Raw genomic sequence first — 20,049 nt, 5'->3', positions numbered from 1 at the left:
TCCAGGCCAAAATGGCCATTGAGGTATCGTGTAAGCCTGATCAAAGCGCCTCTGGAGGCCTGTTTCCTTCCCCATAGTACATGGGTAATGCTGGGATGCTGACCAGCCTTTCTCCAGGTGGGAAACCTCCTTTCCCTCGTCCCCTGGGACCCACCAATCCCCATCCATTCTTTCCTCTTCTTGGAGACCCTGCTCCCTCCATCCCCAGTGCCATTGCCCCAGTTCAGAACCTCATCATTTCCCACCTGAAGTATTACAATACCCTTACAACTGGCCTTCCTTCCTTGATTGTGGCCACCACTCCCTCCTCCACTACTATCCGTTCTTCATAAAAGCTGTGCTATTTTTCTAATTAAAATATGATCATGTCCCTCTCTGGCTTCCTATTCATGTCACTAGCTTCCTATTAACTTACATGATCATACCTATACTCCTTACCACGTGCCCAGACTTGATTCCCTAATATTCCAGTTACCCCTTTGTTCTGTCTTTGGTCTTCTTTCCCCTTCGCGGTAGGATCTACCTCTTACTGTTCACATACCCATTTTCCCCACAGTAAACGCCTTCAGGGCAGAGACTTTTTAAGATCGAATTCCTGTGCCTAGGACTTAGCACGGTGCCTGGTACCTAAAATATACTCGATAAATAAAAACCCAAGACTAGTCGTTAGCACTTGATTTTAATTAACATTAACAGTTCAGATGAAGAACAGACTAGAATAGTGTTTAATAATCAACTTCTGAAAAATCACATTTTATAGAAGGGAAATAAAACAGGCCAACAGAAGTCCAAAAAAGGTACAGCTTGTATTATTGCACTTGGAAGAAATACACTGCTCAGGGTGGCAGAATACTCAGGCCACACAAGGCTGGGAGGATGAGACAAACACAGGGGACAACCCCCAGGTAGTATTTATTTTGGATTACAAATGCTCCGGTGGCCTCAAAAATATTTAGCTTTTTCCAAACATTCAAGAAGAGCTCATTACAAAAGTGACTGCGGCATCTCTAACACGTTTTCGTCACACCTATGCTCTTCGTCCCAAATTACAGGCAAGTTTAACATAACAGCTCTACCTCCCGTAATGGGACATCTGATACACCAAAACCACCCAGCGCCCGGGCCACGGAGAGTGGGGAAGGGAGTGAATTTTTACTTCACATATGTTTTAGGGAACGATACTATGACTAGAGGTTACCCTTGCAAGCACTCTTCATTTTGGTCATTTGTATGGGAACATGAGAAAAAATGACAATGAGTACAAATGAGTATTAAAGTAATTCCTAGGCTACTAGTAGAAAATAAAATAAAATTTAAAAAAGTCCCCTGCCACGTTCACGAGGGTGGCCTAACCATATGTGTAAGAAAAAGGCTGTAAACTTATAGAAAAGATACACTCTGGCTTCTAAACAAATTACAAAATTGATTTTACCTTTACCCTTGAGTGTTATACAGGAAAATGTAAACCAGTGGACCTAGTTACCAAAAAAAACACATATCCTCCTTAGGTGAGGGACGGCCTTAAAGTTTGGCCTGAGCTAGTTTTATATTCAAGTTTTCTCCGAGTTTGTCCATGAACTCAAACGTATTCAAGTAGTCAGAACGCTGCACGCTAATAAAGGAGGAAAAAGAAAAGAAGGTTAATTAGTTGGTCTGTGATCTGGGAGCGAGTAGAGGAAAAGTCCTAGAAATGCTATGTAGGTGACATTTTATTTATGTCTAGAAGAAAACTATTTAATATTAACAAGCTATAAATGTATGGCTGATGACTGTGCCCAAGGCAGATGGGGCTGACCCAGGCTATAGACAGCAGGCCCGCATGCACCTTCATAGGATGTCTCTTGCCCTGAGTTCTTTGGGGGTGAAACTATCAGAGAGGTTCAGTTCAGACTAATGCTTGGGAGACCGAAATCATCCCACTTGTTATTCCTCTTCTTAAAAATAACAAAACCACTGGCCGTAGTCACTTACTGGATAAGGCATGAGCCTCCTTAAAAAGAATAAAACCTATTCAGGGTACAGCCATGCTTTTATCTACATTCCCACAAATTGTTACATGTCTTGAAAAAAGGTTTAACGCTCTTATTTTTATCATTGTCTTACTTAAAAAAAATGTTTATATAAGGGACTGGCTAACATAATCATGCTGATCGGCTACAAAGATGGGGCGCCCGCGTGGCTCAGTCAGTTAAGCATCTGACTTCGGCTCAGGTCATGAACTCGCGGTTCGTGAGTTCGAGGCCCGTCTCGAGCCCTGTGCTGACAGCTCAGAGCCGGAGTCTGCTTTGGATTCTGTGCCTCCCTCTCTCTCTGTTCCTCCCCTGGCTCGCACTCTCTCTATCCCTCTCTCAAAAATAAAGATTAAAGAAAACAATAGCCTTGGAGGTCCCTTTCTTTCAACCGCCTATACTTTCTTGTTAAATAAAAACGGAACCTTGTCATCCAATAACTGTCAACTAGATCAGAGGTCAGCAAACTGCAGTTTGGCCCATGGACTCAATCCAGGCTACAGCCTGGTTTTGTACATAGTTTAATTGGAACACTGCCACATCCATTAGCTTCTGTGTCATTGGTGACTGTTTTCCTTCCACAGTGGCAAAGTTCAATAGCTGTATAGTTTTGAAAAGGCTCTATGTTCCACAAAGTCTGAAATGCTTACGGTAGACACTTTACATATAGTTTCTGTTGACCTCTGAACTAGGTAGTAAATAACAATTTGTATATTTCTGAAAAGCACTGATGTTTTTGAGCCCAATAAAGATAAGTGGTAATTTGGCCACGGGGCTCAGGGAATCTCATACTTACTTGGGCAAACCTTTAATACAAGCAGCCAAGTCCTTGGTCATGAAGCCAGCCTCAATGGTCTCAATACAGACTTCTTCCAAAGCCTTTGCAAAGAAGCTGAGCTCTTTATTGTTATCAAGCTTAGCTCTGTGGGCTAATCCTCTGGTCCAGGCAAAAATGGAAGCTAAAAAAGCAAAACAAAACAGCACTCAGACCAGACCAAGAGGGATTCCCAAATGTTTCACAGTTCTCAAAAACAGAACAATTATTTTTTCTTTTTGTTTAGGTGACTGATTCCATTAGATGTTATCCACATAGGCTGTAAGTTTTATAAGAATGGGAAATATTTTGGGGTGCCTGGGTGGCTCAGTCGGTTAAGCACCCAACTTCAGCTTAGGTAATGATCTTGTGGTTCATGATTTTGAGGCCTGCGTTGGGCTGAGAGAGTTGGAGCCTGCTTCGGATTCTGTGTCTCCCTCTCTCTCTGCCCTCCCCGGCTCGTGTTCAATCTCCCCATCTCTCTCAAAAATAAGCATTAAAAAAAAAAAAAGAATTGGAAATATTTTACTGAATAGAAACTTTAAAAAATGTCTGTCTTTTCGTAGAGGAGATGTCTTGGGTTTTGTTAGAGCCTTAAAGCACATTTTCACAGTGTGCTTGTAGCACTTGAAGCTTAAGGGATTTACTAATTTGGAATAGGTCACAATCTCTTCTCTCTCTTGTCTATGTTGGCCTCCCTTCCTCTTTCCAAGCTGTAATCTCTGTTTAAAGTGCTGCCCTTGAGGGGTGCCTGGGTGGCGCAGTCGGTTAAGCGTCCGACTTCAGCCAGGTCACGATCTCGCGGTCCGTGAGTTCGAGCCCTGCGTCGGGCTCTGGGCTGATGGCTCAGAGCCTGGAGCCTGTTTCCGATTCTGTGTCTCCCTCTCTCTGCCCCTCCCCCGTTCATGCTCTGTCTCTCTCTGTCCCAAAAATAAATAAACGTTGAAAAAAAAAAATTAAAAAAAAAAAAAATAAAGTGCTGCCCTTGAAACCCAGTTAGAAGGATCTATCTGTGTGGCTTTTAGATTCTTAGCCATCTGGGACGTTTCGCTGTACCAAAGGAAAAGGAAAATGCTTGCTGACAACATTCTTCTCTGTAATGTGCATTCTACCACAAAACGGAAAAGCATATACTACATTGTGTATATTTCAAGAAGCACATTCATGGGCGCCTGGGTGACTCCGTTGGTTAAGTGCCCGGCTCTTGATTTTGGCTCAGGTCAGGTTTGTGAGATTGAGCCCCGTACCGGGCTCTGTCCTGACAGTGTGGATCCTGCTTAGGATTCTCTTCCCCACCCCCACCTCCCCGCCTCTCTCTCAAAATAAATAAATTAATTAAAAAAAAAAAATAGTACATTCAAACAGCTCTTACTAGAACAGACCCAATGCTTGGTGAGGACTTTATACACAAAGCATTGGGTAGCCAAAGGAACATGTCTGATTTCCTTTAGAGATCTCCACTCTCTGGCTGGAAATCAAGGTAGCAGAAAACACTATCTTACCAATGGGATTGGTGGACGTCTCTTGTCCTTTCTGATACATGCGGTAGTGACGTGTTACAGTCCCATGGGCAGCCTCTGCTTCCACTGTCTTGCCGTCTGGACAAACCAGCACGCTGGTCATCATGCCAAGGGAGCCATAACCTGTATGTGGCAGAGCGTGAAGTACTGGGTACAAGTGCGGGAAGAACACTGGGTCTCTCGGAGAGGAGAGGTCTCAGCAAAGCAAATAAACATAAGCATGTGTAGTCATCACCGATCCTTCTGCCTTTCAGAAAGACGGTCCCTGCTCCACATCCCAGGATCAGGGAGTCTGGAGGGGCTGCATTTCTTCCTCACTTATCTATCTCAGAAGCACCTGCCCCATGATGGAGAGCTCAGGGTCCACCTGCTTATACTGCACCCTAGTGCTGGGACTTCCTCGCTACTGGGGCTTGATTTTCTTATCTGTAAAATGGGAATAAAAGCACCTCCTTCATCGGGTTGTTGTGAGAATTAGATGAATATACATATATTTGTGAATATATGTGAAAAGACTATATATTAACATTCCTTAGAATAGTACCTGCCACAGAGTAAGAGCTCTCAGTATATTGCTGCTATTTGTATGTGCAGATGCTCTGCCGTTCTGGGAAAGTAAAGATTAATGGGATTTGTGTCCTGCCATCTTTCTGCTCAGATTCACTGAGACTGGAAAGAACAGCAGGTTTAAAACAGGATGAGATGATCCAAGCACATCCCTCTTGCCCTTGCTGTCTGTAACAGCCTCACAAACAGTCCTATTCTGTCAGAGAAGGACATTGCCACTTTTAAGTCCAGAAAATTGATTTTCCATCTTTTATTCATTTTTTTTTTACCCTTGAATTCAAAGAATATTTTTCTCCATTTTTGCTACCTCCCAATAGCCTCTGTAGAGTTAATCATGCAAATGTATCATAGGCTGTTACTTTTGTTTTCTGGCTTGACAGTACATAAATAAACAGTGGTTTTGTTTATTTGTTTGTTTTCTTTTAAACTCATCTTTGAGTATCGTTACAAACTTCTGCAAGGGATTAGTAGCTCCTTTCATATCATTGTGTTGGTCTGAGGCTTTAGTAGACTCTCAAATGTTTATTGGTTGGAGAAGGTCAGGAACCATATCCATAGTGAGTCTGTCGATCTTTAATACTAGGAGACACGCAGTACCACTGTCAAAACTGGGGACAAGAAATGGTGTGAATCCAAAGTAGTTCATACTCTAGAAAAGAATGCACGTGAGGACGGCCTTGCTGCCTTTTGACTGTTCAGCTGCACTGAGGTCTCATTTATCTATAGGCTCTGCTCCAGGTATCTCGTCAGTGCATTAATGGACAATACACTTCAGAAGTCCTATTCCAAAGTCCTTTGAAATATCTTGACAACATCCCTCCAGAGACACTCTTCACTGCTACAAGGACATTTAGAAACAGTGGAGAGATTTGGGTCCCTTTCCAAGAAATCCAAGAAAACAAGGAACAGTTTCCCTTATCCACCGTGGAAGCCTCGTAAAGCACCACTCCTTCCTCTAGGTACTCAGCACAAAGGATTATGAGGATGTGGAGAAACAGAAGGAGAGTAAAGAGAGTCGTCTAAGTCATTTATCGGACATCAAACTTCTCTTTAACTGGGTTCATCTACTGATTTTCAAACTGGTAGGAGATACTTAACTTTTCATAAGAGAAAAGAAAAAGTAGCACTTCCTGGGGAAAAGCAAACATAATTAAGGTTAACACACCATTTATCAGGGAAGATTCGAGTTTGCCATGGGTAACTGAAATTGAAGGGCAACTTGGTACTGAAGCAATCGGGGCAGAGTTTCTGCCAGAGAGAGTTTCTGCCGATCTGGCCCTTCCCTCAGGCATGGAGCCCCCGGTTCTTGGAATTTCTGTGAACAGCCCGGGGGCTTCTCTGCTCAATTCCTTGTGTCAGCTGAGAAGATGGAACAGAATGGCCTGCACTGCTAACACTTTGTGATTTTACAAACAATGGGCTGCGAACTAGAGAACTATCCCGCATGACCAACGTGATGCAGGCTGAGTTCCACCTCTACTTGGTCCTTCAGCTCCTTACCTTGGGCCACGGAGTCCGACTGCACATCGCCGTCATAGTTCTTACAGGCCCAGATGAAGCCCCCCTCGGATTTCATAGCTTGGGCCACCATGTCATCAATGAGCCTATGCTCATACCAAATATTTTGGGCTTCGAATTGGGATTTGTACTGCCTAAGAAGCAAGAGAGAAAAGGGAATTAAAAAGGAACTGGTTTTGGTAGGGACAGCACCTGCTTCTCCGAAGGGGGTGGGGATGGGGCTAAGAAGCAGCATTTTTTGGTGGCAGCAGCACAGACTTGAGAAGCTGATAGACCTAAGCTCAAATCCTGCCCATTTTCTAGCTGTGATCCCCCAAGTCCCCTGCCTGTCAGAGCAATTTCACCTCCTTTGCAGAGATGTGAGAATGTCCCCAGCATTATTTTTAGTTTTCACTACACTGCTGATCAGATTCTAGAGACATAGCTTACTTTAAGAATGTAATAATGTATCTCTCGGGAAACTAGGACAGCTCCTGGAGTCGGTATGGATGGGTAGCAGAAGAGGAATTAAGATGTCTTAAGAAAGATACCTAAAATCCAAGCCCTGGCCTCAACACGTGCACCTGAAAGGGAGTTGTGCCATCTTAAAAGTTAACACATGCTCCCGTGTTGTTGAACCTGAAGCTGTTATAAAAATAGACTTGAGTTCAAATAGCCCCCGCAGAGCTCTAAATCACAACAGGCTTCAGAAAGAGTGAAAATGTGCCCAACTTAGAAACTCATATGTTTGAAAAATCAGAATTTTCTTTTTTTTTTTTTTTAAAGATTTTATTTTTGAGTAATCTCTACACCCAACATGGAGATTGAACTCAATCCCGAGTTCAAGAGTTGTATGCTCCACCAACTGAGCCAGCCAGGTGCCCCGAAAAATTAGAACTTTCTATCAGTCACAGGGCACCTGCATTCAAATATTAAACAATTCTGGCTCTGAAAAAAATAAATGTGGGACCCTTATTTGAAAACATTTACCTTGTAAAAGCAACTCAGAAGTGCTTTTGTTTCATGTCTGTTAAATCTTAGTTTTGCCCTTAACTTTATGAGACAGAGACGGTTCTCATTCCATTTGTCCCAGAATCAAAGGGATAAGGATGCAAATTCTATACTACAAATGCCAGCTTATTGTAGAAAAAGGAAAAAAGGAAAGAACTGTAGTTACTTGTCATATATTTCCTGAAAGATGTCTTTAAAACGTCCATCATATTTCTTCAGAATAGTGTTTTTGGTGCTCAGATACAAAGGCCAACTCTTAGACAGAGCCATCTGGAAAGAACTGTGTGCAAAATCTTCAATCGACTTATCTTGATTGTACATCCCCATGGCAACACCACCACCTTCTGTTGGGGGGACACCAATGAGAGGAGAAAGGAGAAGGGTAAATGGGGTAGAGTTTTAACAAGTCCAAATCCACCTACCACCACCCAAGCACCCAATCCCCAGCTCCCGTGTCTGGGCCCAGGCTTCCAAAAGTCCCAGCCAGGCTTCAAACGTGAATATTCCATGAGTTCCTGGGGCAAGTGATTGGAACAAAGTCACCTCTCAGTAAGGACATTCTAACTTGTTTTGAAAGGGCAATAGAAGAGAGAAAAACATGGTCTATAGGATCCTGAAGATATCAAGATACGAAAAACTACTGATATGAACCAGAAATACACTCAAGAGGGGGTGAATATCTAGGCTGTCTTTCACACTTTTATTATTTTTTTAAGTTTATTTTGAGAGAGAGAGAGAGGGAGCACGAGCAGGGGAGGGGCAGAGAGAGAGAGAGAGAGAGAGAGAGAGAGAGAATCCCAAGCACTGACAGTGCAGAGCCTGATGCAGGGCTGAAACTCACGAACCGTGAGATCATGACCTGGGCCGAAATCAAGGGTCAGATGCTTAACTGACTGAGCCATCCAGGTGCCCCTGCGTTTCACACTTTTAAAATTTCATGTATTTTAAACTCTAAGTGTGTGCTCCATCCTCAGCCATGAAAAAAATTTGCATTTCAAATACTGAATGAGAATTCTCATAATTTCCTGGAGGACACTGAAGATTCATACCCCACTGGCAGAAATAATTATGTTACATGTAACCACTAGTGTTTCACAACTCTTTATTAGTTGAACTCTGTAATTACTGGAAAGTTAGAACTTGAATCTGTGCCACTGCCCAGGGCCAATTTAGCCTCAAAATGTGCAAGGCCAAATCCTGCAGGACTAGATTCTATTAAAATGATATTATTTAGAGGAGGCAATAAGAACACAGGCTAAGTAGGCTTTGAGCTTTTGTTTGTGTGAGTGCTTTCAACAACTTCAATAGTGGAGAAAGAGGGTTCTCTGTTCTTTCAGCAAACTTTGGGTGGCATTTGCCATAACGAAACTTTGAGACAGCAGGTGGGCAAGAAAAGGCAAAAGACAAACGTTCACTTAAACCGAATAAATACTCGGACCAAGAAGAAAATTCAGCACATCTATAACGCAACCATTTTCAATACAAACCCTACCAGAGCAAACAGGCAGATTACATGACAGGTGACATGGGATTATTAATGTCTGATTCATACAATTTATGCACAACAGACTCCTGCCAACCTTCCCTCCATGTTTTAAGAGAAGTGCAAGTATCTACCTGTCTTTGCCCACATGCGTTTCCAATTAAGTGGCTAGTCTCTCTTGTGTCTTTATTCCACACCGTGGGAAGGCATGGAAGTCAATTACTTCTCCATGCCAGATTTTGGGTCCTATAGAAATGTTGTAGATTCCAGGTTGTATTTTTGGCAGCCACATAACTAAGTTTTAAGAAACAGCAATGACATTGTCTAAATGATCTGTAAAAAATTAAAAGAGGGAGCTCGCGATGGACCTACCTTCAAAGTTATGTACCAGGTATGTCATTTTTTTGGATCCATCACTTGACGTGTAGGTTATCTCTACTTTTCCAGGCCCAGGAACGACAAAATCAGTGGCTCTATACTGTGAAGGGGGCAGAAAAGGTATAAAGAAAATAAAATAGCCTTTCAAGAATTATAAGAAAAACAAAAATCACAGAATACAGAGCTGGAAGATACCTGGACAAAAAGGGCAGCGTGGCTCAACCTTCATATATTTGAAAGATGGGAAAAAAAAGGTCCAGAGCTTTCCCAAAGCAAGTTAATCCTAGCGTACATTGAAAACCAGTATTTATTGGCTGCCTACCATGTACAGGGCAGTTTTCTGAGCATTGGTAAAAAGAGGAGAATAACATCAAGCATTTTCTCTTAGGAAGCTTATAACCCAATAAAGACATACGAAAGTGAGAAGCAACATAAGAGCTTTCAAATGGCAGAAAAGGGACTTAGATAAGAAATGCAACACGATGACAGAGAGAGAGAAATGACCATGACCTGGAGGTCAGGGAAGTCTTCCCACAGGGGGGTGACAGCACACTAGCTACAACATTGATGGTGGTGAGACACAGCTAATGCTTTGTCCTCACTATACGACAGGCACTTTAAGTGACTGACTACAATCATCTCATTTCATCTGAGTATTACATTGGTCCTACAAGGAAGGAACTGTGATATGGTAGAGAGAACACATCTAACACATCTAGGGTCTAAAGACTTGGGATCCGATCCTTAGACCCACAGGACTCAGTCTAGTATAATTCATGGCTGTTATTACTACCAACACCAGTCCAGGATTTATCCAAAAGCAGCAGTGATTGCGGAAGTAGCTGCGACATTTTGGTGGCCCTTAGGAAAGGACCTTACGAGGACAGTCATCTTGGCTCACCAGACTGAGCTACTCTAGGGAAACACGTGCCCAGCCCATACTGGGCATCTGTCAACTTTTTTTGCACTGTACCCTCTTTGATGATTTAAATTAGAATAGTTTCACAGTCAGGTACCAGTCAACCCTACTTACTTACGTTTGTATACAGTAACACTGACGACGGCTGGTAGAAGAGCTGTAAATATCTTTTCTACCGAGAGTGTGTTTCTGCCACGTAAAGTCCTTCCCTATGGGTGGTCATTTATTCCCATTTCTCAAAAGGAAGACATGGAGGCACCAAAGCACCACGGACACTTTGTAGAGGTTTATGTACAGTTAAATGATTAGGGTTGAATCAACCTGAGGCTTAGAATTTTCAATCTGGACTTTAATAGAGAATGACCATTCTTCCAAGTGACTGATACCAAAACAATTGAGACAGGCGGGAGGAGGGGGATGGGGGAGATGAAAAAGACACCGCTGCGGCTCAGAACTTAAGAGCAGTATTCCCAGGATTGGTGAGTTTGTAGCGCTGCGGTCTACATTTTCTCTCCGGGGCCTCCAGGAGGGACCTGTGAAAGGTTTGGCCAGGACGAAGGGGTAGTTTGAACCACAGGGTGGAGCAGAGTGAACTGACCCTCAAGGACTGACCCAGTGACTCTGTCCCCAGGAACAGAGTGGTCAGCCCTGGCCACACTGCTTTTGAGGATGGCTATGTTGAAGCCTCTGGATCTCAGTGTTAGAGGTTCTTGTTTGAAAGGCTCTTTCAAGACGTAAGCTGTGCCTGTCTTGGCAGTACGTATACTAAAATTGGAATGATACGGAGAAGATTAGCCTGGCCCCTGCGCGAGGATGACACACAAATTCGTGAAGCTTCCGTATTTTTACAGAGGGTTTCTGGAGGGGGATGGGCTAAATGGGTAAGGGGCACTAAGGAATCGACTCCTGAAATCATTGTTGCACGATATGCTAACTAATTGGATGTAAATTTAAAACAACAACAACATAAATAAAGCTAAAAAAAAAAAAGACATTAAGCTGCTTTTTATGAAAGACTGAAACCTCTCTTTCAGCACCGTGTCTGTTCAGTTGGCAATTTTTCTGTTTAACTTGGCAATGAGCCGACTTGTGTGCAAGTACAGAAACTATACTTTTTTTGTCCCCCATGTAGGAAAAGGAATATTTTAAAGAGAATGCTTTCAACTACTGCATCAGTTTTTCTTTTTACGTATAAAGTCATGTTCAGTACAATCTTTGGTGGTTCTCAACCCTGCCTGCCTTCTGGAATCGCCTGGGAGCTTTAAAATGCCTGAAGCCCATGGAATTCTGATTCAGTTGGTGTAGGGTAAAACTCATGCACTGGAATTGAAACAAAAAAACCACATTTGTTTAAAAAGCAAAACAAAACGAAAACTGAAAAACCCAGAAAGGGATCTTATTGCATAGCCAGGGCGAAGGGCCACTAAACTGCTTGAACCATGGGAAAGGACACAAAAATGGCAATATAATACAGTTTAAGTGCAAAAACAGATACAGGAAGAAAAAAATCCATCTGAAAAAAAAAATCACTTGTGTTGACACAGGTACCTATCTGTAAGTTTATCTATATTTAGGTATACCTAAATATGCCTAAATATATAGATATACACATACACATTTCTCAATTTGGCATCTCGCTTAAAGGGACTAGACACCAAAAGAATAAAACAGAAAATCAGAACTTCTAGGCAGCCACAGGTCATGAAAAAAAAAAAAGCATGGAAAACCAAATCATGCCAACATGACTTACTTGATCCCCATAAGCATGACGACCTATGATGATAGGTTTTACCCAACCGCTCACAAGACGGGGGATATTTTTGCAGATGATAGCTTCCCTGAAGACAGTGCCGCCCAGAATATTTCGGATGGTGCCATTTGGTGACTTCCACATTTGCTTCAACTTGAACTCCTCAACCCTCTTCTCATCGGGGGTGATGGTAGCACATTTGACACCAACGTTGTACTTCTTTATAGCTTCTGCAGCATCCTTGGTGACCTGGTCGCCAGTGGCATCGCGATTCTCTATGCCTAAATCATAGCTGGGAGGGAAAAACCGTGAAGTGTAACTCTCCAGGCAAACTGATGAGTGATGGAGGTACTATGGTCTACGGTAACTCATTAGTTACCATTCTATCACCACGCACCATTCTATGCATGGTGATGGCACGCGGAGCCTGCCCCGCAGAATGTGATGGCTCAAAACACACCCAAATCTGCCAACTTTTAGGGTCAGTGCACCCTGGACACAGAAGATGGTTGTCAACCAAACAAAGCACAAAGAGAGGCTAAGACTCTGGGCCTCACCTGCCTGTGGTGTGGGAAGACGGCTAGAAGGCACCTGAATAGAAACCATTGTGCTCTGGCCCTTTGTGTGCTCTTTACCATAAAGAGGCAATAATAGGACAGGAGCAGACTTCCTTCCATAAAATTAGCATAAAAACAGAAGCCTAAGCACCTTATTTTTTCCTTGGTAAATATTGTGTGTAAAAATAAAGGGGTCAGAGGGTTTAAAAGATTTTTTGTATTCAAGTGCTGGGAGCTATACATGTGACAGCTCACTCAGAGAGTTATAGCTTAATATACACCAACTCCCAGGCCGCAGGTTATTCAGAACTGGAAAGAGTGCTGATTGTTCATCAGGCACAGAGAACAATTAAAGGCTTATCTAAAGTATGAAACAGTTTGTCAAAAACAGGAGAGACAAAATGGTGACATAACAATTCGTGTTGTTTTCTGAGGCTTTAAAAACGTTTTTCAGCTTTCAGAACTTGTGAAACCATTAACACTTTGGTTTTCAGTTCCTTTTAGTTTTTGTTTTCCTTTCCTTAGCTATCCCAACTTACAGTGTAAACGCCAAGGTAGCAATCTTAAGGTATTTCCAAATAAAAATTATTCCAAACTGCTTTGACCTTGGGTAATTCACGGACGTCTAACAAATCCATGGACTCTCTTATCTTCTGGCATAGGAAATGCTGAATGTTTACAAATGTCTAATCCTAACTCAACTAGGGACTGCAGTCAGCACTTTTCACGTTCGTAGGAACCATTTTTCATCAGCAGCATCTACCAGCAAAGTAGTGGAATTTTTGCTTCTCTTTTAATATTTCTAACAGAAAAGAATGAGTAAGTGGTCTGGACCCCTGTATAGCCTGCAGAAAACAAAACAAACAAATCACTCCACTCCCCTCAAAAAGAACCCATGATGTAATAATAATAGCAATTTGGAAACAACTTAAAACTTGTTTGAGCCTCCCAAAATTCTTTACTCTGCAGATAGTTACTGTTCTCCTTCTAGGCATAATGACTGTCCTCAAAAAAACTTTTTTATAATGTTTATTCATTTTTGAGAGATGGAGAGAGACAGAGTGTGAGTGGGGGAGGAGCAGAGAGAGAGAGGGAGAGGGAGACACAGAATTCGAAGCAGGTTCCAGGCTCTGAGCTGTCAGCAGAGAGCCTGATGCAGGGCTCGAACCCATGAATCGCTAGATCTGAGCTGAAGTCGGATGCTTAACCAACTGAGCCACCCAGGCGCCCCCATAATGACTGTCCTTTAAAAGTCCTTATGCCCCTAAGGCTAATGAGGCTTAAAGCTTCTTTGCAGCTATTATATAATTTGCAAGAACTCTGCAAATTCACTTATTGCCATGTCAAGTCCTGAAACAGGAGAGTGCTCATAAAATGCTTCTTTAACCCACTTGGATGATGTTTTTTATGCTTCATTTCCTGTATGCTTGGTGGACCTCTGCAGGTATTTGCTTCTTCTCATGGTTGCAATATAGACCTTATCAACGGCTGAGGCTTAGAATAATTAAAAAGGGTGTCTAGTGACACCACGTGAATGAAGTATCTACACCTAAGCAAACAACAGGTCCTCAGGATACAGTCTTATGAATAATTCCGGGTCAACGCAAACACACTTAGAAGTGCCAGCAGTCCGGCTGAACTGTGTCGGTCAACATTTTGCCATGCCAGGCTTCAGCCACGGCCCCGTTGGAAAAATTCTGTCTCTACCTTGTTCAAATGCACACAGAGCATGAGCAAGGTTATGAAAATCACAGGGAACAAAGCAGAAAGAATTCCACAGAGACTTTCATGCCTATTTCCAAACATGGTAAAGACAGGGCAAAGGCTCAAATCTTTAGAACACGAAAGGTTTAAGGGATTGTCTACTGAAAGGTGGGGGTTGTGTTAGATAATTTCAAGGGTTCTTTCTGTGCTACAGTTGTGTGAAAAGGGCAGGAGCCAAGGAATGAACAGGGGGAGAGGTCCATTGACTAGTTAAGCAGAGTGATAGAAAACAGAGATAGAAAGGACAAAACTGTGTGAACTACATTTACTTTACTGTTCAGTAGAGAATGTACCTCTATTATTTTCCCTTCCACTGATACCTTGTGCTACTCTTAACCACTGATTTATATAAATAGAAGAGGCTTAGAGAGAGCTGAGAATCTTTGTTCCCACCATGATTCTTTTCTGTGGAACAATGACAAGTCCAGTTTTTCTAGCAATATGTTAAAATTAAAACAGAAGATTCATGCATAGGCATCCCTCCCTCACAAGTTTTATTCCTAAGATACAACGCTAGCTCTGTGAAACAGCTAGTTATATCCTGAAATCACTTAGATTATGCTTTCTGAGCTTGCTGCTTAGAAGACTGATTCATTTACCTGTGTAGGTCCAGTTCCACGTAGGGAAAAATGAGTTTTTCTTTAATCAACTCCCAAATGATTCGTGTCATTTCATCTCCTTGCATCTCTACCACAGAACCGCCACGGATTTTTTGAGACATTTTGACTTCAAGAAACCTCTCAGAAGAACAAAAGATAGGACGCAGGTCTTCTCGTTTATTTCACTATAGTATAAAAACAAATTCAAACATTTTGGTGACTCCTAAACACGAAACTGCATAAAAAACTATAACAATATATTTACCATTAGAATTCAGCACGTTCTCTGTAAAAAGCACTGTTATGTGCTTCATAACATGTTATGTGTGGTTTTTGAGCCAGCCCTCACAACCCTGTAAGCTGGAAATTATTTTCCCAATTTACTTTGACAGAAGGAAAATAACTTTCTCAAGGCTGTCCCATTAGAGCGTGGGGCAACCAGATTCTAACATGTCCTTAATGATGTAATCACCACTCCTGATGGGTCATCTTATAAAATGAGATTATTTCTGCAATACCATGTTTAGTTGAATCCTTCTATCCAACTTCTCATTTTACTGTACCCTCAAAGTGAGCAAAATGAGAGGTGCTAGTATTTCCCCTCCTTTAAGAGGCTGTTTTATTTAAAAACAAAACAAAACAAAACAAAACAGGGGCACTTGGGTGGCTTAGTTGGTTGAGCGTCTGACTCTTGATTTTGGCTCAGGTCATGATCTCATAGTTTGTGGGATCAAGCCCCATGTCGGGTTCTGTGTTGACAGTGCAGAACCTACTTGGGATTCTTTCCCTCTCTCTCTCTCTGCCCCTCCCCTGCTCATGCTCTCTCTTGCTCTCAAACAAATAAATACACATTAAAACAAACCAACCAAAATAAAACAACTATGATTGAAGGGATTCAATGAGTTCTTTAAACCACGTTTAAGACTAAAATATGAAAAATTTCTGGTGGAATTATGTTTTCCTAGAGACAAAATGGATATTGGGGATGTCACACTAAATATAGAAGTGATTTCTCAATTCAGAAAAATCTGTATATAGAAGGGCTGCTGCCCAGGACCCAAGCATATCCTGTCCTGTTCCTCAGTATCCTAACTCCTAGACTGTTCCTGGGCAAATGTAAGCTGCCAGAAGGTGGGACAGAGAAATGGAAATTTTCCAGGAAGAGAGGTCTTCCTGGGATGTGAGGGTAGCAAATGCAAATTAATCTGATTCCCAGAAGGAACAGGGTACACCCTCTGGAAGAAGTCAAACTATGAGGCTTAACGGAAAACCGTGTCCTGGGTGTGTTTCCAGAGAGGAGGAGGGGCCCTGAGTCCACTGCAGGTAGGTATCTGTTCCCTTTCATGATGCTCTAATGGAAACTCTTTCCCCAGGACAATATAACTGAAAATTGCTTTTATCCTCTGAAGTTATCAGTAAGACTGAGGCCTGAGAACTGTTTTAAGCAACTATTAGGTAAGGGGCTTATAAGCGGTATCACTTGACAAAGTTGAACTGAAGTAATTTGACCTTTTTTTTTTTTTTAAGTTTCTTTATTTTTGAGAGAGAGAAAGCACAAGTGGGGGAGGGGCGCAGAGAGAGAGAGAGAGAGAGAGAGAGAGAGAGAGAGAGAATATCCCAAGCAGGCTCCACATTGCCAGCATGTAATTTACAAGTGTAATTTACAGTGGAGCTTTATATGATTCAGTCATGCTGAGCCCACTGTCACATCTGTCCTTGTATTTAAAACAAAACAAAACAAGAGGCAGCAAACTTATCTTAGTCTTGATACAGTTCCATGGCCACATTCCTACATAATATTATATAAGAGTTATGACTTGGCTATTTTTCCTTAATGGCAAATACAATTGATAGGTCATATAGCATCCTTGAAATTTTGATACTGAGTAATTGCATTTTTAAAACTACTTCCTTCTCAGTCAAAACAAACATTTACTGCAGTAATTTTTCTGTATCTTATAATGCATAACTGAAACATTTCAGGAGTTCCTCACATTATCCATTAAAATTTTACCACGTCCTAACTAAAAAAGTAAAGTCTTTTTGGGGTGCCTGCGTGGCTCAGTAGGTTAAGTGTCCAACTCTTGATTTCAGCCCAGGTCATGATCTCATGGTTTGTGAGTTCCAGTCCCACATCAGGCTCTGCACTGACTGTGTGGAGCCTGCTTGGGGTTCTCTCTTTCTCTCTCTCAAAATAAATACATAAACTTAAAAAAAAAAAAAGGTAAAGTTTTTTTTGTAGACCATTGTTTCTTTCAAGGTCGGATATTATTTCTTTTAGACTTAAATTCCATGGGGGTAGGCCCCACTGGATTCATTTCTCTAACCCTTGCTCCCCAGATTCTCCCTCTCCACCCAAACCCTGACTTCAGAAGGAAGGACTTTTCCAACAGGCCAGTTTAGGGACTCTGAAAGCAGCTGAATTCCCATCTCCTGACACACTTGTGTAATTGCACAAGATACACCTGGACTAATACAGAGTAGTTTAAGGAGAAAGTTGCTTGAGCTTAATTTTCTTTTCATCAACCCCAAATTTTTAGCCACATTTTTTTTAAAAAGCAGAGTTCATGAACTACAATAATTTCTCGGCCAAAAATAGTCTCTTGCAGAGAAGAGCTGCGCTGAAAGAAACAAGGAAGCAGTTGCAGTTTGTTGTTGGAAATATCCCTGACTCATTCCCTTGCAGTGCCTCCACCTACTCAAGACCTCCAGGACCAATTAAATGCAGCATTGTCACATCAAGACGTACAGAAGGGGAGAAAGTACTAATTCTCACCTTTACAACTTCTAATCACCCCAACTTCCTTCAATCTTGCAGACTCAGATGAGTGTTTATTTCCTAAAACAAAAGAGGAATAGAAAAACTTAACGATCAAAATACGCCTGTCAGGAGGACTTAGCTGTTTTTAATACCGGCCAGACAGCCCAGTTTATCTGGTTTAAAGTACAGAGCTGAGTGTACCCAGTGGACCAAAGGCCAGTTTTAGGTGCGCGGGCACCTACCAAATAAAGGTTAAGAGCGCACAAATATCTCTGCCTGCCCACACACTGGAGGGGACGTCAGTGGGCGCGTCCCGGGTTCGTCGTCCGTTAGCTGGTCTTGGGGTTTGCACGTCCTTAGGTGACGCTGTGACCAGCGGGCTCTAGGCCTGCATGCGTCCTTGTGGCCGTTGTGCAAGAGGGCTGCAACCACGCTTGCTCCGCTCCTCTCTCCAGGTCTGCAAGCCCACCCCTTCCTTCTGCTGCGCAGGAACCTTTAAACCTCTGGCGCCAGGAGCATGCCGGGGGAACTGGAGATCCGCTTGGGGGCGGAGGGGTCTCCTCCACCTCCACTCCACCCCCTCCACGCCCCCGAGAGGACGCTTCCACTCTACCGCACTGCTAGTTCCAGCCACCTGAGTTCGCTGCACACGCCCAAGTCCATGGCTTCCACCTTTCTTTGCATGCAGCTCCCCACTGCCGCACGTTTTCTTCTCCCTAACCCCCAAACTTAGTCTTCCACGCATACTGGCATTCTCCCACCGCTCGATTTTCCTTTCTGCATGCAAACCCGGCCTTCTATGTGTCACTGCAAGCAACTCTGTGCCGCTCAATTTCACCTTTCCGAGACCAAGAGCGGGCCTTCTCCACATTCTGGCATCTAGGACCCTTCCCCACGTCTCTTTCCCATACACAGGGATCCAGCACCTTCCCCCTCCCCACGTCTCTTTCCCACTCCCAGCCTGGATTTTCCCCGCTTCCTTTCGACCAGGGCTCGCCGCTAAATTTCTCCCTCCAGACCCAAGATCTGAGCTTTCTTCCTTTTTTCCCCACTCCAGCTATTGGCGGGCTCTCAGAGCCTCCCCGCAAAAGCCAGGGGCCCGAGCTGCCCCTCGAAGTCTGCGGTTACCTGCAGGAGAAGGTACGCGGGAGATAAGCCGGGGGCGCCACAGCCACTCACACGTTGAAGCTCACAAGGGTCTACACTGGTAATGCCAGCTGGGCCCCAGCTGTTTCGGCTTCTGACACCGCCTCCGCACCAACCCAGGAGGCGGCCGACAGGGCGGAGCCTTGGCACGGACACGCTTTTGTCCCCTCCCAGGCCCGCCCCCTCAGCCCACCCTCCCGGAGCCCCGCCCCCTCCACACCGCCAATCATCGCGCGCCGATCGCTCTGGGTGGGCAGGGCCGGGTCCCGGAACTTCTGGGCGAGATCTGCTGCTGCCTTCTCTGCGCTCGCGGTGTGGGAAGGGGTCGCAGCGCCCCCTAGACTCGGCCCCGGAACCCGGCCGCGGAAGGACGTGAATGCCATTTGCAGTCCTGCGACCAGGGAGCGCCAGGGCTGTAGTCTAAGACCCACGCCGCCTAGAGCCTTGCGGAGTGAGTTTCCAGGTTCTCAGTGACTGCAAAGGAAAGACTTCCAGCGCTACTTCGGTGTGCGGTAGACCGGAAGGAGCCTTTGGCAGAAGGAGGAGTGTGGGCGGGAGTAGGCAGTATGGGGTCGCTTTGGGGGCTTCTCGGAGCAACTAGAATGCAAAGAATTAAATACACAGGTAGGCATGCCACGGTAAATTTCCGCTACTACGTCTTCAGAACTTCTGTACCTATATTTCTAATTACTGCTAAGTACATACTATCAATAAGCCCAGGTGTCATTTGCATTAGAAGATAAATATAGGAGATTATTGTCTGGATTCCAGTGAAGTTGGAATAAAGATGCGAAGCCTTAGGAAACACTGGAATAAAAAAATTCTGTCAGCTACAGGAATTATTTTTGTGTATTCCTTACTCTCGAAAACATGGGGGAGGGGCATTTTAGACAGTGATTTGTAGTGGTTGTAATGCTTGTATATTACTGCCCAGGATTCAGTGTCCCAAAACTTATTTTAAAAAATTTTCTCGGGGCGCCTGGGTGGCTCAGTCGATTTAAACAGCCCACTTTGTTTGGCTCAGGCTCAGATCATGATCTTGGGGTTGTGGTCCTTGGGTTCCAGCCCTGCGCTGGGTTGTGTGCAGACAGCTCTCTGCCCCTGCGTCGTTCTCTCTCTCTCTCAAAAATGAATAAACATTAAAAAAAAAATAAATAATTAAACTTTTTTTCTCTAATATCAGATTACAATTACTCTGAAGATAAACCGGTATGAAGGTCATTACACAAGGTACATTTTGAACACTAGAGGGCACTGGTATTTTTCCCAAGAGA

General features: G+C 43.4%; 1 protein-coding gene and 1 non-coding gene across 2 annotated transcripts; one reads left to right on the top strand and one right to left on the bottom strand.

The window, feature by feature from the left end:
* Nucleotides 1–663: 663 nt before the first annotated feature.
* On the bottom strand, nucleotides 664–18,872 carry IDH1 (isocitrate dehydrogenase (NADP(+)) 1). The gene is made up of 10 exons (XM_047085008.1): nucleotides 18,758–18,872; nucleotides 17,645–17,707; nucleotides 14,869–15,053; nucleotides 11,949–12,240; nucleotides 9,274–9,379; nucleotides 7,585–7,762; nucleotides 6,411–6,562; nucleotides 4,326–4,466; nucleotides 2,806–2,968; nucleotides 664–1,612 (listed from the first exon to the last, which is right to left on the bottom strand). Exons 3-10 carry the CDS (start codon nucleotides 14,988–14,990, stop codon nucleotides 1,522–1,524), a joined length of 1,245 nt encoding a protein of 414 aa, XP_046940964.1. The 5' UTR covers nucleotides 14,991–15,053; nucleotides 17,645–17,707; nucleotides 18,758–18,872; the 3' UTR covers nucleotides 664–1,521.
* Nucleotides 10,940–11,046, top strand: LOC124516720 (U6 spliceosomal RNA). The gene has a single exon (XR_006963129.1). It is a non-coding gene; the product is annotated as a U6 spliceosomal RNA (small nuclear RNA).
* Nucleotides 18,873–20,049: the final 1,177 nt, after the last annotated feature.

The sequence above is a fragment of the Lynx rufus genome, unplaced genomic scaffold (assembly GCF_022079265.1).
Source record: "Lynx rufus isolate CCGP_SWC_20201006 ecotype Redwood Valley unplaced genomic scaffold, mLynRuf1.p SCAF_2, whole genome shotgun sequence".
In the NCBI taxonomy this organism is placed as follows: Eukaryota; Metazoa; Chordata; class Mammalia; order Carnivora; family Felidae; genus Lynx; species Lynx rufus.
This window is presented reverse-complemented; position numbering and strand designations above follow the sequence as displayed.